The sequence below is a fragment of the Cynoglossus semilaevis genome, chromosome 6, assembly GCF_000523025.1.
Source record: "Cynoglossus semilaevis isolate Cse_v1.0 chromosome 6, Cse_v1.0, whole genome shotgun sequence".
NCBI lineage: Eukaryota > Metazoa > Chordata > Actinopteri > Pleuronectiformes > Cynoglossidae > Cynoglossus > Cynoglossus semilaevis.
Genome location: NC_024312.1, coordinates 14506492 through 14532323, shown reverse-complemented (window position 1 = coordinate 14532323; position 25832 = coordinate 14506492). Strand labels below are relative to the sequence as shown.

The 25832-nt window shown below is 39.4% G+C and overlaps 3 protein-coding genes across 4 annotated transcripts in view; 2 read left to right on the top strand and 1 right to left on the bottom strand.

The window, feature by feature from the left end:
* Window positions 1-6692: 6692 nt before the first annotated feature.
* On the top strand, window positions 6693-10842 carry irak4 (interleukin-1 receptor-associated kinase 4). Its single transcript, NM_001294214.1, is given in 11 exon segments — window positions 6693-7021; window positions 7400-7545; window positions 7685-7855; window positions 8036-8196; window positions 8271-8335; window positions 8582-8696; window positions 8782-8891; window positions 8985-9171; window positions 9365-9427; window positions 9877-10041; window positions 10238-10842. Coding segments are annotated over 11 exon segments (1401 nt in total). The 5' UTR covers window positions 6693-6860; the 3' UTR covers window positions 10295-10842.
* Window positions 10843-10856: 14 nt separating this feature from the next.
* On the bottom strand, window positions 10857-18889 carry twf1a (twinfilin actin-binding protein 1a). The gene is made up of 9 exons (XM_025056502.1): window positions 18737-18889; window positions 17745-17825; window positions 17449-17627; window positions 16053-16148; window positions 15850-15954; window positions 13328-13453; window positions 12773-12923; window positions 12553-12674; window positions 10857-12056 (listed from the first exon to the last, which is right to left on the bottom strand). The coding sequence occupies exons 1-9, from the start codon at window positions 18870-18872 to the stop codon at window positions 11889-11891; spliced, it is 1164 nt and encodes a 387-aa protein (XP_024912270.1). The 5' UTR covers window positions 18873-18889; the 3' UTR covers window positions 10857-11888.
* A 115-nt stretch (window positions 18890-19004) lies between these two features.
* The window catches only part of tmem117 (transmembrane protein 117), a 30834-nt gene continuing 24006 nt past the window's right edge, over window positions 19005-25832 (top strand). The window contains exons 1-2 of one of the 2 annotated variants that reach the window (XM_008312275.3): window positions 19005-22323; window positions 23887-24193. In XM_008312275.3, coding sequence (XP_008310497.1) covers window positions 22312-22323; window positions 23887-24193 — 319 coding nt within the window. In that variant the 5' untranslated portion in view covers window positions 19005-22311. Of the gene's footprint in view, window positions 22324-23105; window positions 24194-25832 lie in introns of those variants that run through there. The other variant, XM_025056501.1, reaches the window with a different exon arrangement.

Sequence of the window (25832 nt, the reverse complement as noted above, 5' to 3'; positions counted from 1 at the left end):
TCTAATTACATTGTCAACAGTACAAAATAAGGAAATCCAAATTCTACTATATTGTCCTATTGGTTTGCAGATGCATCAGGATTGGACAGATGTTTCTCGCCTGGAACCTGTGGCTGTGATAATCTCAGGTGTCTAATCTGTGAGACAACCCTTGTCAGTCTGAACATGCAGGTATTGTATAGTACTGGGTCTAGTACTCATCTTCAGCCAGCACTTCTGCCTCCGCTTTTGATCTACTCTTCAATTACAACATGTAGCAATCATCCCCACCACCCAAAGACAGTCATTGAAGTTTAAAGGATGCATAGTGACAATTTCCCAACACTCTCAGCTATGTTGGGTAGCTGCAGTTTAGAAAGCTGACTTTTAGCCTCGACAGATTTGTTATTTTTGATCCTTCAGTGGGTAATCACTAATGTTTTCCATGCCTGTACTGCACAGGTACTGTATACACACCAGCCCTCCGGTTTCAATGACAGCTATGTACTCAGAAATGGGGCCCCAGTTCTGAACAGGCAAAATCCTTCCTTCCTCTGACAGGTTTTTCTAAAAGTGTAAAGGTGAACAATGAGTGAGTTAAGCCTATGGAATATTTTTTAACAGGACAAATATCAACACACTGACAAAAAGTTGAACTATCCCTCAATAGGAGCAAAGAGCTCCTGTTCTCACTTTGACTTTTGCTTGAATTCAAGTTCAAATTTCCTTATTTGAAGGATCATGTTTGTGACCGAGGTCATTGCTGTGTGACCTGTGATTTATATTTCTAATATAAGTTTTGACCTACTGAACTTCATTTGCCGTGTTGTAATAGCTTTACCATTTAAAATGTAATTCACTCTAATAAAACAAGTATTGGCTTCCTTTACTGCGAGCTCTTCACCTGATCCTTTAATGTGTCCTGACAGGTTCAGAACAGGAAAAAGGGAAGTCAGAAAACCATACAATTTTTTTTTTTTTTGTAAATGTATTTGTTTAAAGGCCAACCACCTGTGCTCGTCCTGTCTTTCATAAAATGAGTATATTCTCAAAGCCTCAAAGCTGTGGTCCAGACCTGCTTTGAACGTGTAGAGTAGATTATTGTAAGAGGAGGGACGACCCTAATCTGCTCTGGGTTATTTATCCAACTAAAGTCAGGCATTTTGAAGAGTATTACTGGATGACAATACGAGGGGAAAACCATGGAAAAGGGAGATCAGGAAACCTAAAACAAACTCTGAAATTTTAAACCATTAAAGTCTACCTTTGTGTGCAGGACTTCTGCAGATTAGAGTCCCGGCCCACCTGTGATGGAACTGTTTCCTTTACATTTAAAAAATCTCAAAGAAACCTCCTCCCGACATTTGTTACACCTTATGGAAACTGCCGAGTAAGAATGGAGGCCAGCTCTGATGTCACTGACTTGACCCCTGAACTCTGTGAAGACCTGTCAGAATCTGACTTGTTTTTCTTCTCAACTAGATGTCATTAAGACACATCATTTAAGGAACAGGCTGGTTCTGTTATCTGCTACTTGTAGAGTATTTACATTGCTACCCTCTGATTAATGTCAGTGGAATGTTTGCTGTTGCTGCATGTGTTGCTAAACTCTTTGTGGCCGTGGAGCCATGGATTAACACTGACGAGCGTTGGATTACAGGGTCCCTGCTGGGATGTCAAAGGGCTACGCTGGCTCCTTTCACCTCCGCCCTCGCTAGAGCAAAGCATCAGTGGCAGGGGTTACCTACCATCAATGATTTGCTTCATAAAGATCAGAAGGCCTTTTCAGTATTCAGGGTCACTATTGACCTGTGCCAGCCCCCCTTCGCCCCTCTATTACGCCCCAGTTATATCTTGGTGAGCCCACACAAAGGGATCCCCCACAAAAACCTTGATCCTAACAATGGAGGATATAAGCTTAACGAGAAGTGTCGTGCACTCAGATACTCGGACCACAGAGGAGTGAGGCATTGTGTATATGCAATGCAAAGTGTTATGAGTAAATACAAACATTTGCGGCAGAATAGGCAACTAAAATATCCAAGTCTTGAAATCCTCAAGGACAAATCCTGTCTTGCAGTGTCAACAATTTCTTTAAAGCATTCCTGGATGTGGATTTCATCAACTTCGTTACCAGCCAATCAAATCAACTGTCATCAATTTACCAAAAGAAACATTCAACTATACTGTTTTGAGTTAGATCAACGGGGCAAAAAAAGGAACAAAATTGATTATTCAAAGCAGCCCAGAGCTTTACTTGTGTACTACTGCAGAATGACATACAGCCAAATATGTATATATACCTATATACATACAACTTACCTTAAATAATCTGTCTACTGCCTTGTAAAAAAAAGAAAAAAAAAGTTTTGTCTACAGATAGAATACCTGACACTTAAGTCTCCTTTGGGGCAAAGCTAAAATACATGCTAACCCTCAATTTTTTAATTTTCAGTCTTGACAGTATCTAGAAAAAGAAAGCTATTTCATTAACTAGCAATATAATTGACATACAAAACCACATTATACAGTGTTTTCTGCAATATATATTTACATAAATTAGATAACATAAAAAAATTACGGAGTACAAAATGGATGGATGGATGGCTTTATGTCATGTGGTTTTACGTTGCTTGAGTCATGGCTATTTGCCATATATAACCCCCCAAAAACTGCAGGTAGCCCTTTAGAAGAGGACACATCTATTGTGCTGGTGCACTCAACAGGGCAGAACAGTTTGGGATTTTGGCCAGAGATTTTTAAAGAAATATGAGAGGGCAACCTCCTGCAATCAGCCAGTGTTGGTGACCACTCATGTGCAAAGCCACAGCTGTTGTAGCTGTGAGCTGCTCCTCAAAATGATGCCTGTGGGTGAAGTTAGAAATTGAAATGCCTTAAGATTTCAGATCAGGCTTGGGCATTAATTGGTCCTTGGTTGGGGATTAATTCAAATTAAAACCATCATTTAATCTTGTGGTGGAGAACTTCACCCTCTGATGACAAAATATTGGTTCTAACAGCTGAGCCGAATGTTTTGAAGCAGTTTTGAGTTTCAAGACTTAGTTTGTGTTTGTCAAAGTTATATTTAGGTTGGACAAAACAAATATATAGAGAGAGTAATATATAGCCTATATACAGTATAAGTCGAACAAAACAATTAAAACACGTTTCACAACAAATTCATATCTGAACCTCACCTCAGGCTAGGCTTATATATATATTACATACTGTATATATACATGAATATGTATATATGTATATGTATATACATATATATCCTCTCAATCCTCTCTCTTTCGCTCTTTCTCTCTCTGTATCTCAATCTCACACTTCTCTCTGCTGTGGATAATCTTAATTCTTAATTGGTTAAAAATAATTTCTGTTATGAAAATGTATTTTTAAAAGACAAACAAACAAAACAACTGCATCTCAGCGTTTAATCTTTATGAAAACCCGTGATTCGTCAAAATAAAAGCGTGTAGAGTGCAAGTGTAGTAGGCAGTGGGCAACTACTGCCCTCTACGTGTTAAACAGGTTACTACAGTGCCTGGACTTAGATTCTGCAATGTTGGAGCCAAAAAACGCTCCTAAAAATTCTGTCATGAAACAAACTATTACATAACATTTATAACCTTAAAAACACTTGATGAAATGATCTCTACAGTCATCCAGTTACAGAGTGAACACCGTGCAGTTAACTGTGTCTGTCAGTGACACACTGTTAAAGGCCTTTGGACACACAGACGTACACTAAAAACCCCCCTTTATACAGCCCTGAAGCGGGGCCCAGGCTCCCTGTTGCCCCTCTGTCTCCCCAGGCTGGTCCTCCCATTCATGTGGCTCATTTGAATTCCCACATGGAAGACCTCTGATGAGCCGGGGGTGAACTGTTACACTGCACGACAAGACTGCTAATTAATCACACAAACTGTACGCAACCTGCTGTTGACTTATAGACAAAGTTGACCTCTGTTGTAAAAAAAAAAAAAAGTTCAGTCTAAAGTCTGGATTCACTGTGACAAGCGTCTCACTGTTGGTGCACATGTGAAAACAAATATCTGAATAAACATCCTGCAGAGCAGAGATGTATTTATTTAACTGTGAGTTTGTGGTGTCTCTATGTCTCTATATTTCATTTGTTGTTTAAGGCTTTTTTTTGTATGAAATACATACATATTATATGTTCATATTATAATTAAATATTTAAAAAATGCTTCACTTTGTGATACTGTTAATCTGTGGAATTCAGAGAGTTAATCTTTGTGATCCTGACAGACAGAACAGCCTTTGATGGTTCTGGGAGGAAGTGTTCTTAAATGACCCAGCTTTTTGAATGGTTGCCAACAAAGCGGGCTTAGCTCCGTGACTCGAATATAATGATTATATACAATGTGAGGCACTATCAGCGTCCAGATCTCCCCTCACCCCAGCTCTGACCCCACCTGAGGCTTCCTGGACATCATGTGACTTCCTCACTTCACTACCTCCACCTGCAGAGTTCACCTCTGAGATTTGAGCCAAAGTGGAACAATCCTCCGTTCTCCTGTGCACACAGACAGCAGGACACTTGGCTCTCTCTCTGTCTGCAACTTTTATTCTTTCCTCACTCCTTCATCCTCTAATCTAACTTTGTTTTTTAACTTGTCATCACTCCGTATTTCATACACTCTTTTATCTCCTCTGTTTCCTGACCTCCCTTTGCCTTTGTTTCCATCTCCTTCCCTTCATTTTTTACTTCCCGACTCTTCCACATTACCTCATAGCATCTCACAGGTTGCCACAGAGGAGTGGAGTTTTCCTCAGCTGCACCTTCGATGCGTGTGAACTGGAGCCTGTGATGTTGGGATCTTGCCATTAAGGTTAGAGAAGGAGGGGAGGCATGCAGGAGGATGATTAGACACTTCAAAAGGAGCACAGATGTGAGGAGTCTTCCACACCAGCAGATGCTGTGACACAGAAACATACACACACACGCACACGCACACACACAGACGGATTGCATTAATGTGAGAACTACACAGCTTGTGGTCGCAGGTCCTGCGAGCAGCAGGCAACATCTTTACATGTCAAGTATTACACCTAGATGCGTATCACCTCGGGCACTACACACACAGACACACACCTCTAAACAACCACTCGGGCCGCCCATAAAGGTTATTAACTCAGCATTGTGTGTTTGTGGAGTTAAAGAAAATACACCACAACTGCAGTAATGGATCTCATTATGCCGCTTCATACAAAATAACTTAATTGCTCTTTGTTTACACATGTGGTAAAGTCTTCCTTTCATGTACTCCGGGCTATGAGCACGACATATCATCAGAAGATATAAAAAGTCCATTAAAAAAAAAAATTAATGGCTCACTTGAGCATCACAAACAGGCTTTTTACGATGAAGGGTGTCGTGTTTGGGGTCATCGACCAGCCGGTGTATGACATCGGACTGTGTGGAGAGATTAAATGAATCTCAGCTGTATGAAATAGACTATTGTCAACGTCAGCGGATCACATTCAAATGTAGCATTAGGAGATTGTTTTGGTTCAGTGCTGTGGGTGACGTCTGTACATCTGGACTGGATTATTTTTTAAAGAGGCATCGACAACAATAATATCAACATAATAGCATTTTTGGCTCATTTTCAATGAGGTTTTGGGGTTATTTTTTTCCTCATTGTGTACAATCATTAGCCTGAACAGGAAATTAAAATTAAGTTCTTCCTCATTGGAACCAAACATGGATCATGGAAGGTCCAGGTTTGTATGGTTTGTATGGTTTAAAAAAAGAAAGATCAGAAAATGTACAAAAATCTTCACTTTACAAATCCTTATGCTCCACATGGAACCAAATACAATTCAACACTCACACTAGCGTAAATAGCAACAAAAACACCGCAAACAAATGAAATATTTCTGGAGGAGACAGACAATTTGTAGCAGTTTATCTGTGTTTCTTTGAAGTATCTGTTTCTGTCAGCCTGCCAGGAGTGCTTTAATAGATGTTCAAATTTGAAGAGGCTATTAGACGGAGTTCTAATGTGTTTAAAGAGATAAAGAGGGTCAAGTAGGTGTTTGAGGGTCTGTTAATTGACAGATTTCTACTTTTCTACTTTATAATCATGGCCAGTGTTTTTGGCTCAATCAAGCGACCTGCACCAAACATCATGTATACATCTGCTTTAATATACTCAAGTAAATATATATACATATATACTATACCCATACTGTCACCACCTCCTGTCTGGATCCACCATTTCCTTCAACTGTCTACACCACAGAAACCACAACATATGTAGAATTACAAAAGTATCACGCCAAGACATTTAAGTGCAGTAAGGATTGAAATTAAATTGGCTACAAATCAATACAAAATGTATATCAACGAGCACAAAACAGGATTTATCAACGCCTAATTTAGATTTAGATTAACTTTTTAATGCTGCTTTTGGACCTGTGGCTGATGTTTCAGACGTTTTGACAACCTTTAAGCACCATCTCCTACTCGCTGGTGCTTCAGTCTCTCACAAATCACTCATTAACCGACAACTTTGGGGTTCGAAAGTGAAAGTCTTTGGAGTTATAAAAACTAAACTAAACATAAACAATAAAACATAAACAGGAAACTGTAAAACGAGTTTCCCCAATGTGATTACCTTTTATTTCCGCATTGGAGGTGGAGCCTGTCGACGATGCTGTGTTACGTTTAGGGAAGTTGCACAACTTGGGAAAAAACGCCTTTTGTTTGACAGATTTCTGCTTTCTGTGTACTTTTACTACACTGAATTAAGCGCTACTTCTTTTCGTGTCAGTAGTGAAGTATGCTACTGTAGGCGTGGGATACTTTACACGCTGTTTTTATTTTAAAACTGTTCCGTGTCTTTGGTATGAATAACTCGGTAACTTCCGCTACTTACCTTCGTAACATCGGCTACAGTTTACGTCGTCAGTTGTCAGATTTCCTCGATCCTCAGGAGAGATGGAGGGAAGTGTGTGTGTCCATACGGAAGCCGAGTGGAGAAATGAGGTATACGCAACTCCACCTCAGGTAGGAATGCTATTTTTATTTATGTTTGCTGCAACTACACGTTATTTAAAATGTTTATATAGGGGTGTATCTGTGTGTGCTTATTCAGTCAGTTGTTTGGTCCATAAAGTGTCAAAATATGATGTAATGTGTAATTCTATTGTCATCATTCATATATTATTTTTCGATTTTATGCATTGAATATAAAAGCACACAAATGTCATGCTTAAACATTAGCTTTTCAGGGAATAAAAAGGTTATAGAAGGCCTAAATGCTTAAATATCCTACCCAAATAGATTATTTAAGCAAACACAATGTTTGTTTTTGAATTCTCACCATTTAAATATTGCATACAAGATTTTTTTTTTCATGTGACATGCAGTAATACTTCTTTCCAGGAGGTTTGAAGGGGTTGTTGCACAGAGGAAAAGTCCAACCATGGAGCTGCTGAATGACTGGGGAACCACTAACAGCACAGTGGGGGACCTCGTGGACATTTTGAGGAGCCTCAAGTTATTTGCTGCTGCTTCTCTTCTGCTCCCTGGTACTTTTCTACGAGTTTACTCAATGGTCAAATTAAAAAAGCTTTAGTGAACCAAATAAAAGAGTAACATCAGGTACAAAATTTTAGAGATGCCATAAATTATTAAGTTATAAATCTAGTCTCATCTTTTTAAACGCAGACACCGTGGGAGTAGTTGGCTCAGAGGAGACACAGATCCTTCCCTCAGCAGCAACACACTGTGAATTTCCAACAACACCACTGGATATGAAAGCAACACAGCTGATGTCGCCTGTCATCCCCGTTCAACCCCTGCAGACCTCTCCAAAGCTCAGAAGTCAAGATAAACAAGGTGGCGGCACTTTATGTTTTATAAAGTGTTCCTTAAATGTGTGTGTGTGTTTTGTTGTTGTTTTTTTGTACACACAACTCTCTGAATCTGCCTCCATTAAATTGTGATTTATTTATGATGTCCACTAGATGGCAGCAGTAAGGCTCAACGACTGAACTGAACGTTCCTGTTTTTCTGCAGGTTTCTACAGCTTCACATACGAAGAACTGATGGAGATTACTGGTAACTTTGACGACCGGCCCGTGTCAGGTGGTGGCGGCAGACTCGGAGAAGGAGGTTTTGGCACCGTGTATAAAGGCCTTATAAATGAAAAACCTGTGGCTGTGAAAAAGCTCACTCCAGTAAGAACGTCTGATCCCCCGCCAAAGCACAACCATGCTCGATATTGCAACCCTAACATATTGTGTTATTGTAGATGGAGGACATTTCAGTAGATGAGCTGCAGATTCAGTTTCAACAAGAAATTCAAACCCTGAAGGTGTAAGTTACATCATCCACACTCCCGTAAAAGACAAAGTGTAGTACTTTTTAAATATTTTTGATTGTCAAAAAAAATTACGTTTGTGTGGGACAAGGTGCTGTAGTAGGTCACATAGTAGTACCAGATCTTAGTTCATCTAGATTAAAAGAGGGCTGTTATTGGGAAAACACTGTATTACTGGTACTCTAATGGTAAATGTATATCTAATTGCAGTTTTGATTAATGAGAGTGGTTTTCTTCCACAGGCTGAAACATGAAAATCTGGTGGATTTGATTGGATTTTCCTGTGATGGACAACATCCATGTTTGGTTTATGCCTTCATGGCCAACGGTTCTTTGCTGGACCGTCTAGCGTGCCTAGTAAGTTCTATCTACAAAGCTGACTTGTTCATTTTAGTACTTGGAATAGTTTGAGGTTTTATTTTTGCTGTTGTTGATCTCATAGGACAATAGTCTTCCTCTGACCTGGAGACAGAGATGCTCCATAGCTGAAGGGACAGCGAGAGGCTTAGAATATTTGCACCGCAACCATCACGTCCACAGAGATGTGAAAAGGTCTCGGATGAAGTACACGAGTAAAGAACTAATGTGCTGATGCAGTAAAACGGGGTATTTTACAGTACATGTATTCTCTTCTCTTCCGTGCAGTGCGAATATTCTGTTAGATGAAACATTAATGGCCAAAATCTCCGACTTTGGCCTCACAAGAGCATCAACCAAAGGAACGTCAACAACCATGATGACAGAGAGGATTGTGGGTACTTGTGCATACATGGCACCTGAGGCTCTGAGAGGAAAGATCACACCAAAGTCAGATATCTTCAGCTTCGGAGTGGTACGAAAAATGCAGGACACACTTACTCACTGCATTTTGTGCAACATCTGCCTTTTTTTTACCCTTTTATAAAACTTGAGAAAACTTCACTGACAGCAGATGAACTGTGAATTTCCCCATTGCAGGAATAACATTTCACATTAGCAGCGACAGAGTTTTGTGAGTTTGAGCTCACAGTCTCTGTTTTCCACAGGTGCTTCTAGAAATATTGTCTGGACTCCCGCCAGCCAATGAGAACCGAGAGCCACAGTTTTTGGTAAGAAGCACAAAAGGGGCTTTTACCCTGTAGCTACTGAGCATCACTAAGATTCATAAGTAATGTGGTTGTTATTTCGTGGATATAAAGCCACGGGTGAGTATGAAAATACCTGAATGTGGCTCATACTCTGTAATTGTTTCATAAGTTGTAGATTTAGGGTATCAATAGAAAAGTCAAACCATATATATTCTAATAAACAAGTACTTGCTTTTTTGGTTTTCTCAGTCTTCTGACTTTTTTCTCACATAAAAAAATAGTTATATTCCCTGAAATAGCAATTTAAACTCACATTTGTGTCAAGCTAATTTAATTTAACAGGCAACTGAAAATGTTAAGCTTTTGCTCAGAGAGGTAATAATCTTGGAAGTCAAAACACGTTTGTATCTGGAGAAAATCTTTAAAAAGTAGAATCCACCAATGGGTTTCCTGCTTCTTTCTTTTCTAAGATGGAGTTCAGGTACGATATTGACGACGAAAGCGAGGATCTGACTCTGGAGGAATTCATAGACAAAAAGATGAGCGACTCGGAGCTGAGGCAGGTGGAGACCATCTACTCATTAGCTTGTAACTGCCTCAATGACAGGAAGGACAGACGGCCAGTCATCCAACAGGTGAGAAAGAAAATAACTGCAGTAACTCTATGTAAACAATTAATCAGGATTATTGTGATTAATCTTGGGCTCTGAAAAGGATTAAGTAATCACAATTATTGGAATTAATATAATAGGATTAAAAAATGTTACCATTTGCCAGCTCAAATAACACAAATGTTTTGTTCAGCGAATGTTTTTACATCTCTTTTTACAGGTTCTGTCAGAAATTGAAGGCGTCGTTGAAAGCATTTCAACAACTTTTCACACATAACGAAGGAAACTTCTGGAATGAACAGAAAAATATTGAAATGTAATTTTTTCTGATATTTTACAGGCGTTGTTTTTGCACTATTTTTGTATTTCATGTACTGTTTTGCAATACACCAATGTAATTTAAACACCACGCAGAAGAAGGGCGTTCGGTGGATTTACAGCCTTACAGCTAAAAGATCAACAGTTTGATACTTGTTGGTAACTGACCGTCTTTCAGTATGGAGTTGGTGAACTTTGGTATCCACCAACACAACTAGGTTATTTAATTTCTCTAAATTGACTGAGTATGAGTGTGAATGGCTGTTTATCTCTAAGCTCTATGTGTGATGGACTGATGCACGGGCCACAGATGGCTGCTGGGATTGGCTCCAGCTTCCCTCTGACTCGAAAGGGATTAAGATGTAGGAAATGAATGAATAATTTAATTATAAACATTGGAATTGGAATCGCTGTAAAATATGGTTAGAGAACTGAACATTATTTGTGTGTTTGTCTGGTATCCTCATTTTTCTTTCCAGAAATGCATTTTAATTAAAAAAAAGCAACAAAGTTGAACCTGGTTAATTTAAATATTTTTATTCTTTTAAAAGAAAGATTTGTAAGAAAAAAAGACCAACCATGATTATTACTATTATGACACTACGAACATAAAGGGATTTCCCTTTTTTTTTTGAAACATAAGGTGAGCTAAGTAGTTTGCCTAATGTTATTCAGCAGACCAGTGGCTGTGGCCACACACCGACAGAATGATCTAAACGACTCTTTCACCTTGCCTGGCTTTGTCTCTCTCCAGCGACAAGAGAGCGATGGTTTTTGTAGCTTCCTATTTCTGTGAATCTGAGAAATATTGATGTGTTATTTCTGGAAGCCCCTGTTTTTATTCCTCTGTGATCCTCAATGACACCAACAATCACCACAATAGACCAGACTGTTTCTTAATCAGAGAGCATCACACGGCTACAATATGTACACGTACAGCACTTGCATAGAAAAATAAGTTTCTCAGCAGATGATTTTTTCTTTTTTTCCATGTAAACCACAGTTATATCAAAAAAGGAATCATTTTGTTGTCATTTTTAAAAAAAGCACTGTTAAAATGAATCGACAAACGCAGGTGGAGATCTTTTAGGCTTTGGAGCACCTGGTTGTGCAAACGCTCGGACAATGGAGACATTAAATCGACAGGAATGGAAGTTAAGAAATTAAGCGTGTGAACTCAAAAGTGGGGGAATTTCATCATATTGGCGCAAGTTCACAGTCGCACTACTAGAATAATTTTCAGAGAGCTGGCACCAGTGTACAAACCTCAAACTTACTTGAAACATTGTCAATTTACCTTTGTCGACACCCTGACGTACGTACGTACACGTGCTTCCATTTGGCGAGCTACAAATGGAATCCCTGGTGTGTCTTGTTGCTCAGTTGTCCTTGGCGTGCATAGTTGGATCTCTGGGTGACAGGTAAGAATTTGAGGTCGTCCTATCCATCTAAACAAGCGTGTCAAATCTGATCCCCCCCCCCACGTGACAGGAATGTTCCAGTGTGGAACGTGCTTAGAGTGGAGGTGGTAGTGGTCAGATGCTGAGGTCGGTTTAATCTTCCTCCTCTCCCTCTACTGGGGGTCGGGTGATGCGGCGCCCACCCCTCTTCCCTGCCGGGCCTTTGGGTTTAGCGAAGGCTTGTTTGTGGGCGTGCTGCTTGGGATGCACTTCCTCGTACAGGAAATCACTAGTCAGCCCCTCACCGTCGTCAATCTCCAACTGGAAAGAGATGAAAACTGTTGCTTTACTGAAAACTAAAACCAATACAGTGTACAATGATTATACACAAAGTGCAACTCGCCATTGATTGAGTTGGACTGACTGCTCCATAGCTTTGACCTTGAATGTTTTTTTATATCATGACATGTATAAATGCTATACTTCAATGGGAATTCTTTCATTAAATACCTATAACACTGATAACTGCATATATAGCAACTATAATGGTTATTATATGGAAGTCTATAGAACACTGTTAAAATGCAGTCGGGTTAATGTAGTAGTCCCTGAATGCAGCAGTAGGCCCATCTGACTAGTGAATCCTGTCTTTTCATCAGTTTTGGACAGACATTATATTTTGATGATTTCATTTCAGGGCAAATATGAGCTTAGTGGGAAGCTGCACTCTGGGAAATGGTTAAAACATTTTCTATTTTTCTCATTTTCCAATAAGGTTTTTTTCCCACCATATCCATTGAGGTTAAATTATTCATACCTTCTTTTCAATCTCAATATGGAGATTATTTTCCACCATGTCCACCAACGGATTCTTGCAGCTAGAATACAGCATCCTCTCTTTGATACTACAGTTGTACCCAGGCATGGAGTAAATGAAGACTAGAAGACAGTAAAACAGCCAGTGATTGAAGCGAAGGTGACCTTTTCATTCAGATCAATATAAAAGAAGATAAGGAATCACGTGGGAGACTGTTCACCTGTGGACTCTAAGTAGTCGCCTTCATGGGAATGTTTGTAGAGGAAGAAGTGATAACGTGGAGAATCGTCAGGAATTCTCTTTGGCAGATCTTTAAGCTCTGTGGCCTCGGTGCTGCACAACCGAATGATTTCCTGCTCTGCGTCCAGTTGCTGTTGACAAAGCACATGAAGTGTTACAGTTAAGGTGTGATGTAATCACAGTCTTCCCTAAGGTGTGTCCTGATTGAACATTAGCTCGGTAGACATTCATTGGTTTAAACAGAACAAAATAAATCACTCAATGAGAACGCTTTGTGCCTGAGAACAAAGACGAACTGACACCCGTCTGCATGGGCAACACAACAACTTCTATTGTCTAAACCAATAATCTGATCTGAAGACAAAAACTCTTTTGATTTTTCTAACACACACACACACACACACACAATAAAATACCAGTTACTGTGTAAATGCAGGAAAACCAGCATATAATTGAATAAAAAAATAAAAATATGATCAACTATAAAAAAAAAAGGTCAAACAGTTTCTTTAGATATTTTGATCGTTTCTCTCACCAGTTGAACATAGTTAATTATTCCGTCCCGGAAACGTTCGAGGGCAGCAACAGCATCTCTGTGAAGAGGGAAGGCCACGCCCTGCAGAGTCTGCTGTTTGGTGTCCACACCGATGTCCGTCTGCACCTGAACACCATGAGAATACCACAGTTAATAGTAACGCAGCAGTACCAATGCAGGGGGTTGTAGACATAACTCCATTTCTAAAGCTTGATGTAGGACGTGTAAACATTAGAAGAGTCTGACTTATTTCTGGGAGCCATAATGAAGGCCAAAAAAAAAACAACACAAGAATGTAGCATAATCCAACGTATGACGTACAAACAACAAACAACAAAGCCATCTTTTGCGTGGAGTGCTAGGTGACAATGTATTTGTCCACTTGCCAACTAGTTACTGTGTGAAAATGTGTTTTTCTGGTGTACACTGGAATAATGGAACAAGAGCTTCTGAATAAATGTATTGGATATGGCGACGTAACCAACCAGGATGACATAAACTGGGGACTCCCTGTAATAGTATACCTGGTACTTTAAACACACACACTGCATGTCACCCTATTATAGTACCCACAGTGCTGTGCTGCTTAGTATAATACTGCTGTAGTATTAATGACCGTCATTAATACTACAGCTACAGAAAAAGCTAATACTTATGATATTATATGTTAGTAAAAAGTAATAACCTAAATACATGTAGCTAATCTTAAAATGCATGATATCATATCTTTTATCAGATGTTGTTTAACGTGTGTTTGTGCAACACTGTGAAAGAATTACACACACACACAAGTATTGCAATCGCTCTCTCCCGACTTCATCAAAGCAGAAGTCCAGGGAGGACACTGCCCTTTATATAACGATCCGTGCACTGAATAACTTTTCCATTATTTATATATATATATAAATATATTTATTTATTAATCAATCTGCATGTTATACAATAACCTGTGTAAAGGGTCTCGACGTTTAGATGAATTTTACATGAACATTGTTTGACAGCACACAGTGTCATATGAAAATGTCTTCTGTGTACACGTGCCATGCTAATTTCACGGGACATTTCTATCTGAGGTGTCAGGCTCTGGCATGAAATTCACAGCATAACTGTTCATGCTGAAGAATTACACTCTTAAACATTTGTGTCTATTTATACAACCCCGCTGCAGCAACAATCAAATGCTTAGCAAACACGACCCACACTCTGATGCAGGCAGCATGCACGACAGAAACCATTTCAGCTCTTTCACGCATCTGTTCAGTGAAAGGCAGGAAATCTCCAATTCCTGGAAATGACACATGACATCAAAGCTGTTTTTGTTTTTAATCCAAGCAGTGCAGATTAATACTATATAAACGGCCGCCTGAGTGGGAGAAGCACTGGGAGAAGCACTTCCTATTAGTTCTGCAGCTCATAACTGAGCAGACAGTGGAGAGGCTCCATCCAGGGCTGCACTTCCATATATGGTAAGAAAGAGATTCAAAGTAATGTGACAGACAATTCGAAAAAAGGGCACTTCTGCAAAGTTTTCTGAGAAAGAGTCAGGCATGTGAAGGGCAAACTAGGCTTTTTCAGTAGGTTTCAGTTGAGGGCCTTTCCATCAGAAGAGTAAACATTGCCACCACGATGTGATATCCAATTACACTGGTGTACCATGTCATTACCACCACAGCCATGTGATCCAACCTGTGCTCTATGCAGAAATATTACAAAGCATTCAAAGCTACCAAACCATATTTATTTGCCGTTATTTGCATTATTGCAGAGTCAACAAGACCCCATCAGAACAGAACCACACAGAGATCTTCTTTAACCACTTTAGCCGAGCTGCTGTACAAGCACAACACATTTACCCTTGTCAACATCCTGTCATTCTAATGCATCAGCATCCTCGCACTTTCACTGCTGCTGACCTTGTGCTGTTCAGGAGGATATTGGTCTGGCCTTCATTGTTAATCTGCTTCTACTGTTTCTGCTCAGCTCTCAAACACTCCCTCTCTAACTGAAGAGTATCTCGGCTTGTCCAAACGAATGAATTTGATTGGCCGATTAGCGTCACAAGAGGAGAACGACACTGCAGTTGTACCATAATGCATGGGCAACATGCAACAGTCAAAACAGTGAAAACGTCAGACAAAATTTAACAAACCATCATATTATATAGGTCATATTATCATATTACATTATCATATTATATCATATTATCATATTATATTATCATATTATATATTATATCATATTATATAGGTCCAGATAGTCCGGGGGGGCCTGGGTCCACATCCAAAGCGTGGCCCTTCTATTTGTGACCTCTGCCCTTTTTAATCTCTAAAGATGATTTTCAGCAGTTGTGAAACAAGGAGCAGGAAAACTGAGTCTTCATTTCAATCTGCCTAAAATGACAACTGCTAGATTGTGTCTCTGGTTCAAAAGATCAGTACACCATTTCCTCTAAAATGGTATGAGTGGAAATGACAGGAAGGTGGTAACAGGTACCTAACACGTCTGAGGGTGTGTATTTTTACCTCATTTAGTTTAAATTGTCTCAGTTCCTCTTCAGCTGCAGAGAGGGGCAGTGGTGCCGCCTGTGAGGTCAGATATTTCCTGTACCCACTGAGATTCAGATCATCCTAAAAAAAAAAAAAGACACAGTCACAAAGCAATTAACCACTGACACACAAACAATTTTCCCTGAAAGAACAGTGTGTAAAGGAGCAGTTACACAAACCTTTGTGGTTCCAAAAATTTCATCTTTGATGTGACTGCCTCCAAACTCCTTCTTCAGTGTGGCTCTTGTAGCAGCGTACAACATTTTATCACGCACCTGTTGAGAGAATATACGTAGTAATCACTGTCACTGATGAAACATTTTTGTTTTGGTGCAAACTTATAATTTAAAGGGCTGCAATATAGGGTCTTTGGCCTGTAGGGGGGCAACAAATGTATACATTTATATATACACATTTTGTTATAAAGTTCTCAAATAAACACATCTGAACATGTAATGACTGTGGTTTCTTCAGCACCTCTGAAAACTTGCAGCCAACAGACAAGCCTCAACCTGAATCACTGTTTTTTAGAGCCGAAGGAAAGGAATGTTTAATGCTACAGCTACTGCTTACACTCGAGAGCAAGTGACAGACAGAGAGAAAGCGAGTTATAATATACACCTTCAAAATGCTATGAATATCTTATTTTAACACGAGACAATGCATGCACCGCTTTTGTCATGAATATTTTAAATATGTTTCAAGTGGTTCTTCAAGTTTCCCTGAAAACCCAGTGACTGCAATTTAAAAACCAAACACTGGAAGAAGCTAAACTAAAACAGTGACAATAAAAAAATTTAAAATACGTAAACCTAAAAAATACTGCGAATGAAAACGAAATTACTTAACCTAGTAATATGTACTGTATCTAGGTTAGGTTTACAACTATAATATGTGTTGTGTTTGTGTAGTTACTAACTTTTCCAAATCATTTCCAATGCAGTGGGTTTAGAAGATGGCAATATAACGCCGGTTGCACACTCCTTAACCTTCAAGGATCAAATGTGGTCCCCTGTATATTTTTCCAGAGTCTCAGACCACACTCAGACCTGGTCCTTCATTAGTGTTCCCATCACATGCAGTCAGTTGTAAGTACAGGTTTCTTTGCTCTTAATCCACCCTTGATGTTTTCTATGGCCACATTACCCTATGAGGAGGTTGTGTGAGGGCAGATGTGTCGCAGATTTGTAAAAATATCTTTAAAAAAAATACATTTTTTGCTCATATCCAGACAGGCTGATAGTTTGTATCAACGCACAGTGTAGCAGAAGCCAAATTCAAGCTCATGTGGTCAGTAACAGCAGACTCCAGTGCAAACACATAACCCTGGAGTCTTCACTTTCAAAACTCTCCATTACAGGGCCTTAAAGAGAACTGAAATAGTACGGACATCACATAACGTGTATTTGTATGGCAGCAACACAGCACTGTCGACAACATCATTCAACTTTTTTTCTCCAAACAAGGATTCTTGCCTTGATGTGGTTAACTCCTCCCATCATTTACTCATAGCAGGAGGAGGAAAAATACAGTACTGTCTAGACAGATGTGCATTAAAGTCGGTAGTTTCCTTACAACAGCGATATCCGGTGACCAGGCCAGAAAGATCCACTCATAGCCCTGGTTGTTTGTAGAATCCAGGCGGTACAGAATGTAGCAGGGCACCTTCTCATCAATCAGGGGCAGCACCAAGGAATCATATTCCTGGTCCCACTTCTTTGATGCCTTCCTGGCTGTGCCCAGAGTGAGCTGCTCTGGAAAGTACACATTTGCCACAAGAGTTTTGTCATTGTCATGTCAGGCACAGTAGATGTTTGGTAGAAGTCACAGTTGAGAGTTTACAGAAGGTGTCAACGACCTCCACTACGTACCATCTTCAATGACAATCTTCAGGCATCGATATTCATCGCCGTTCCTGGCACTTGCGAATATGTCTTTCACATCATTTCCAGCTGCAATAAATGACAACAATCACTTAAAAACACCTCAGACGGCCCACGTGTTTCTAAATCAAAAATTAAATCCATTATGAAAACAGTTTTAATTTTTGTATTTAAGTTTTTTAGTCTATTAATAGTTATTTAACTGATCTTCATACAATAAAATTCCTCATTTTGTTGTGTTTCATTTACACTTTTTGAAAGTGAAACTCTTTAGGGATTTCATACAAAACATATCAAAAACAACAAAGTGATGGCCGTGATTTAAAATTTGTTGATAATATGATAGAACAATTATAATCTTGTACGAAACACAATTCACTCAACTCAACCTGACCGGATAAAGTGACAGATAACCAACCACAACACTTCAACTTGAATAAACAACACTGTGTTATTTCCTGTCCTTTATCTACTTAGAATAAGCTAATCCTAGGTAGATCAGTCACAGTGGCCTCCATTTTGGCTCTTTCGTTGTAAAACCCTGCTGAAATCCATATTCATTGTAGAACGGAACTCCTAATTCCTGGGTTGATCACATAGGAGCGTGAGCACCGACCGGTTTGCCACCGCAGCAGTTTACATGAGCAGTAGTATGAAAGCAGGCGTCGCCCATTCATCCATTTACACTGCTATAGCAGCGACAGGAGTACAAACTAATAGTTTTTTTACGCAAAGAGAAGAAGCAACAGTGATTTAGGTGAAAGACGATGAGTCGGAGACAGTGTCACGGACCTACAAGTGTCCACACCGCTGTATACACACATCACGGTGGCTCAGAGCTGATAAGGAGTGGCTAACACAAAGCTAGCTTCTCTTTGCGTTGGGTTTTTGCGGAATAGAGAAGTTGACCCGAAAAAACACTAATACTGAACAATAGCGCTCGTGTAAAACGATACACAAAACACAGAAAAAATGTGTACCTTGGATGCCCGTTTGGTGTGTCATGGTAGTCTTTCGGTGGGTGAAAGAGGTGCTGCTGTAGATGGTCAGTCGAAACCAGGGCAGAGAAGCAGGAAGTGGACTACACCGACAAGACCCGCCTCCGTGTGTCGTCATCACCAGAGACGTCACATGACAGAGAGTTTCCCTGAAATACATTGTTTGTTTGTTTTTTGTTCTCATAACATCTGGAAGAGCACCGCGGGGGCGTTAGAAGGGGAGTAGATACAGAAAAAGACCTAAATAAAACTGTTTCAATAAATAGCATTATACGCTATCAAATATACACACTAGTATTTATTCATCCATCTTTTAACCATTCTCTACTCTACATAAGCCTCTTTAGGGTCCTGTGGAGAACTGAGGTAAATCCTAGGAGTCATCAGATGAGGTTTTCCGATTGTATAACTGCTAATGATTAGCTCACACATCTCAGTACTTTAAAACAGTCATTTGTTTGTATAACATAACTACCTAATGGATTTGACATGAAATAAAATTTACATTTTAAGCCAAAACTCCATAGCAGGAAAAAAAAGTAATTAATTTTTACATTTTGGGAGACTTTTTTTGTTAATTTCAGAGGTGGACAAAATACATCTATCTAAATGGCTCAGTGTTAAAAATACATGTAAAACTTTTTGTACACAGTAAAAAGTAAAATGATACAGTTTCACCCCCTTTATGTACTGTACATTAAATACAAACAGGAAAAACGGTCTGTGGAAGAAACAGAAAAGCTGATTGTGCATTTGGTTTGTCCAAATGATCTTCTTGTTCTTCTTAAGCCTTTAGCTCCTCTTGGGTGCATAGGCTGTTGATGACCAACCTCCATTTCACTCTGTTCATTGCTTTTCTCTCGAGATATCCCCTGTTCAGCTAATTTTCGGACATTTCAGTCTCAATACTTCTTCTCCAGCTGTTCCTGGACCTTGTTTCCTTTCCCCTTGGGGGTTCCATTTCAGGGCTTGACGGATGATATTTGTGGCAGGTTTTCTAAGAGTGTGGCAAATCCAACTCCACTTTTTTCTGAATTTGTAAGTGAATGGGGTCTTGGTTTGTTTTTATCTACAGTACAGGTCCACATTGTTGACTTTGTCACCATGTGTTTAGTGTCCTTCTGAGGCAAGTGTTGATGAATGTTTGCAGCATGTGTGTTGTGTGTTTTGTTGTTCTCTAATCTGCAAAGGATACATTTGTACAAAGAGGTTTGTACAATATGTGTTTGATTTAATGTCCAAGGTTGAGCAGGCAGATGGCCTACAGAAAAAGCTCTTCTTCATCCTCCCTGTCTTGGGTCTTAGACAGCCTCTTTGAGGATCGGAGCCATAGTCTTGCAACATTTAGCAAATCCAGAGCAATTCAGCAGTAAATGTCTATTTTTTGTTTTGACGGTACAGTTACCTCTGTTACACACCTAGTAGTTGGAAGGACTATGTTTTCCACAGGTGAGGGCGTTTTCTCTGTCAATATGTATAACTTCTGCTGATCTGATTCAAAGCAGTGCTGCTACAGTTTTAATCTACAGCACTCCCTCTTACAGGCAGGGGGCAGGGGCAGCACCAAGGAATCAAACTCCTCGTCCCACTTCTTTGATGCCTTCCTGGCCTCACCCAGAGTGAGCTCTGGAAAGTACAAATTTGCCACAAGGGTTGTCATTGTCATTTTCTAATGCCAGGCACAGTAGATATTTGGTAGAAGTCGCAGTTAAGAGTTCATAGAAAAAGCAGTGTCAACGAACTCCACTACTCACTTCCATCTTCAGTGACGATCTTCAGGCATCGGTTTTCATCTCCGTTCCTGGCACTTGCAAATATGTCTTTCAAATCATTTCCCACTGCAATAAATGCACCAACAACCATCACATCCCTGTTGTGAACAAATTGCTTAAAAACACATAATGGTACACATGTATTTTTGACATATCCAAAATCAATAAATATTAAGTTAATTATGAAATCAAGTTATGTCTGTATTTTATAAGTCTGTTAAAAATTATGTAACTAATCTTAAACAAAATGTAATTCCTCATTTCGTTTGGTTTTAATGACACTTTGTAAAGGCTGTGTAAAACTGTTAATTTCAGTGGGATTCATTCTATACTTGATATTTTGGAATATACAGTAACGAACAAACAATCTTACTTATTTTCAGTGAAAGAAAAAAAAAGCCACTATAATTCCACCAACTCAACCTGACTCGACAATGCGACAGATAAAGTTAATTGTCCGTGTACTCGATGGTGTTAAGTCATTGTCATTAGACCCATTTCTGTCAACAGATTTTTGCGGAATACATAAGATGACTCGATAAAAACTAATACTTAGCACTGAGCAGTAGCGCTGGTGTGAAATGATACACAAAACACTGAAAAAATACTGTACCCTGTACGGCAGCCATGGTAGTCTTCCGATGGGTATGAGAGGTCCTAGTGTGGATGTTCAGGTGAATCTAGTGCAGATATGCAGGAAATGGACTACACCCACAATAACACCTCTACCCCAGCATTTCAAAACAGAGATTTTAAAAGCGTGGTCAAATCGGGACACTCCCAAACAGAAACATGCATTTTAGTGAATTGAACTTTAAAATGTAAAAGGTTTATGAGTTGTGTCTGACCGTTCACAGTAAGAGAAATTTAAGAATTAAAAAGACAGGGAGCATTTTACACCTGTTCTAGGGCCACAATTAGTCCCGGGGCCTAAATTAAAATAAACTTGAACTATTTTGTGTAAAAAAACAAAACAAACCCATGCTCCATAAGTTTTGGAATACCCTGTAAACTTTACATGTTACATAAATAAACATCTATTTTAAAACAGCACATCCTACAGTTAACAGTGGGTAGTTCGAGTTTACGTCAAGCTCAACCAAGTAAAGAAAACACCGGAAATGAACTAACAGCTGTCTTCAAAATAAGAGTTTGTATTTCTGTCTTTTGAAAAATATATGGCCTAATTGTTTTTGTTAAATCGATAAGAAATACAAAACAATAAACTAAATTATTATATTATTAGTATTTTTTATTTTGTAACATTGTCAATATATCAACACCGACAAAAACTCGATTTTTGTTTCGAAATGAAAAACATGGCGGAAATCTAATTTGCCTCTAAAGAGAAATACACACGCGCACATATCACACCAACGTGTTAGCCTCTGCACAGTGATGCTGTGTTGATTCTGGTTTGTAAACCTAGGTTTCATCAACCATCAACACCCTTTCCTATTACAACATTAGCAGGGTTCCGGTAACACACAGCACCGAATCCGTTACAGTTTACCTGATGTGGATGCGCTGACCCAGCACCGCCCGTTTGAGCCTGTGAGTCCTCCCGGTGCATGGACGGTCCAGGATAATGGCAGATGATTCGGGGATGTCTCTGTGATGCACGAACAACAGGTCGCATGGATAATCTCCACCTCTATCCTCTAGCGTCATCTTGTTTTCAGTATGATTATAGCTTCGTTGTCGGCCTGATGTGACAGTAGAGTCGTGCAGGGCTCCTGGTCCTGATACTGGTCCTGGCTGTTCACTGAGGAAGAAAACAGCTGTATGGAGGGGAAGGTGCGTAGATGATATCATGTATCACACTTCGTCACACAAATACTATCACGGTACAAACAGGCAGGCTGGTCGGCTGCGTTACGTTACTAATACGGTATAAACTGATAACCGCAGTAGATCTGGCTGTGTTTCTTCGGGATGCTCATGTGTGGCAGCAGGCATCAGTGTCGTCACATGTTATTAATGGTCGCCTGAACCATTTAACGTACATGACCATCTAAACACACTACAAACTGCATTGTCAATCGTAGGGCAAGTCAGCGTTTCATATCAGTATTGATCTGTGGAGATCTTTCAAAGACAAGAGTCAGAGTGAAACAAGATGATGATAATGTGCGATAATGACTTCACAGACCATACACACTTATTCTCCTGCTCTTTTTTTTTTACCATGCATTCCTTGTAACATTTACTTAAGAAAATATAGATATGACTTGTAAGTATACATGTAAAAATGCTTTATAATTTATTAGTAGCGAATACATCTGCCAAGCAAGTCTCTCAGGCCTTCAGTTTAATCTAGTAATCTAATCTAGTAAATTAACAAAACAAAAAACTTTTGTTTTCTCGGTGATACTTCTATTCACGATTGTACCAACTTAATATCACCCCCAGGTGGCGAAAATCAAGCTAGACGTAATCCTGTTGGAAATGTAATAGCCCTAAGTTTACACCACTGTGGCAGAACTATTTCTGAAGCTATGACACCGTTTCAAATTGTCACTGGGGAGTAAACAGTTTCCAAACAGAAGACTAACAGGAGCTAAGTTATGGTTGGGCAAACAAATTGGCTGCAATTTCAGACTCCAGGCAAGTACAGAAGTCAGTGAGTCCGCAACCTGATGGCAAAGGTTCTAAGAGAGGCTAAAGAGGCAACAGGATAAGATAAACACACTTCGTGGTTGCAGTTTACAAAAGTTGTGGATAATCCAGGTATGACAAGACCTCTGCTTGTTTGTGGAATGTTGAAATTTTTCAGATTGTTCTCTGAGACCTGAGACATGTTCATCTCATATACTGTTTGTCTACAAGTCTCTATGATAATGTTCCATAGGATTGGCCTTGATACTTACTGCAGAAACTGCACATACTACAAATAAGTACCTCATCTCACATAAATAGCTTTTAACTCATTTCTCTGCTAGAAGTGTTGGTCACAGTAACTGTCACAACAACTTTTTTTATTGGAACTAGTTTGTGACGGTACCAAAAATATTTTATCATCAGTCTTCATTTGCTGTACTTAGCAGTAAATGTGTGTCATACTTTCACTTTTTCTGTTTAATGAGCAGAAAAGTGTACCCTGTGTGTATAATAGTGGTAGTATCTTCTTCTAACTTCTTCTAACCTTTAAATTCTGTTACTGTTACGACTACTATTCACATTGGTGTATAACTAAGGTCAACCTGGTCTTATTATCCCATGCACTACATTATAAACCTGCCTGGATGATTTCCTTTTATGTGTTCACGTGTTTACTGTCTTGATGACTTTATCAGCTGCCGACATCTGATACCAACCCTTCGTCCTCTGCTTTCTCTTTCCATTCATTTGCTCTCTCAGGCATACTGTGGCTGCGGCCTCAGCAGGATGGGAATAGATGCCCATTTCCGTTACTACTTCCAGCATCCGTGGTCCCGTCTCATCGTGGCCTACCTCGTCACTTTCTTTAACTTCCTAATTTTTGCCGAGGACCCCGTCTCTCACAGTCAGACAGAGGCCCACATGATTGTGGTGGGAAACTGCTTCTCCTTTCTGTTCAACAAGTATCCAGGCCTCGGATGGAACATCCTGAAAGTACTGCTCTGGATACTGGCCATAATCGCTGGCATGTTAGCTGGGAAGTTTATATTCCACCGCCAGCTCTTTGGTAAGTCATGCGCACCACAAGGCAGTGGAATGTGCAGAGTAATGACTCTAATGATGAGGGAAGCCTTTTCAGTTTTTTCACTTTAAAAAAAAAAGTTATATTATTTACTTTCTGATATTGGCTGCCATTGATTTTTTTGTTAAATCTCTATTAGCATAATAATAATTTTATTCATCATCTAAGTCACTATCAAATTGGTCACATTGAATTATCAACATCATGTCAGCCACTGCTATCCATACAAATATATATATATATTCTTTCTTTTTGTCTGTCAATAATAGTTAGTTTTTAGGCACAATTTAAAGAACAGTATGTAAAACCTGCTTCTATTGTATACTTCTTAAATGTTGTTCATTATGTTTTAAATACTTTGAATTTGCTAATACAAAGTAACGAAGAGAGAATTTTATCACTGCATTTAACCGACCCACTAAACATTAGTAAAGTCTATACAATAGACTTTTTTATTTAAAACAATCACACAAAATGAGGTGACGGGCCAGATCCGGCCTACGGGCCTTGAGTTAGACATATGTAGTTTATAAGAAGTAGAGAAGAATGCTGCACTTATGAAAATCAATTTTCCTCCTGCACTTGCTCATCCCAGACAGATCGTCTGAGTCAAGAAGTACAGTCAGATGTATCTGTGAATTCAGTTACTTTAGCTTTATTCTAACAACTGAGTAAATGTTTCCTGTTGGACTAACACACACGTCATTCTCACTTGGTCCTTACAGTCTGCCTTATCATTAGATGAATAAGATCCTAATGATTCTAGCTCTATTTTTAGACCACTAAATGCACCAAAGACATGACACTCAGTAAATATAAAATCCTCTCTAAGAGGGCAAATGTATCTCATAGTACTTGCTTATGTCGTCCTTCTCAAGTTGCAGTCATTTGAGTATCAAGTAGTAACAAGATCACATGATGCTGCCATAGGAAGTAGGAGTATTGCTGCAGTAAAAAAGCCTGGAGATTTCTAGGAATAAGTTCGAGTGGGTGTTAGTGCATTATTTCTTTAATCACAAATAATTAATCATTAATAATTACAGTACCATTGTGATTAATGGATTAATTGATATGAAGAAAAAGGCCAAAATGACCATAAATCTATTCATTTACCAGAGCTGATGAGTCCTTTTTGTCTGCAGCCAAGCCATAAATAAGAAAATGAAGTGATGTGAGGAGCTGCCTACACAGGCAGGTGTAGTACTACTCTCCAGTACTGGCCTACTATTACTGGCTTTACTAAATTCAGTCTCCCTGAGGGGAGAGTCGTGTTGTCACCTCACATCTGTGATTTATTATCCACACATGTAGTTACAGTGGAGGAAAGCTCTGGGGAGACAGTAGTGGCTGCCGTCAGACTGTCCTCCAGCCTCCAGTAACACTACGGCAGTGCAACCCTGTGATGAATGGGAACGCTGATGTGAACGTATGATCAGACCCAGGCAACACTATAGCTCACATTGCATTCTGGGTTTTGTCCGGGGGCACAGTGCTCGGTGGGCTCCCTGAGGAGAGCAGTGTGTTTGTTGGGATGTTACAAATCAAAACAGCACCCAGTAAAACTGAGTGCTACATAAACTAATATGTGAACCGGGCCCAAAATGATGACTTAAGTAGAAAGAGT

Coding starts and splice junctions, on each gene's coding strand:
- twf1a (XM_025056502.1), bottom strand. CDS start 18,872: ATGACGACACACGGAGGCGGGTCTTGTCGGTGTAGTCCACTTCCTGCT. Junction 17,826..18,736: donor ACACCAAACGGGCATCCAAG/GTACACATTTTT, acceptor CATTTATTGCAG/CTGGAAATGATGTGAAAGAC. Junction 12,924..13,327: donor TAATTAACTATGTTCAACTG/GTGAGAGAAACG, acceptor CTTTGTCAACAG/CAACTGGACGCAGAGCAGGA.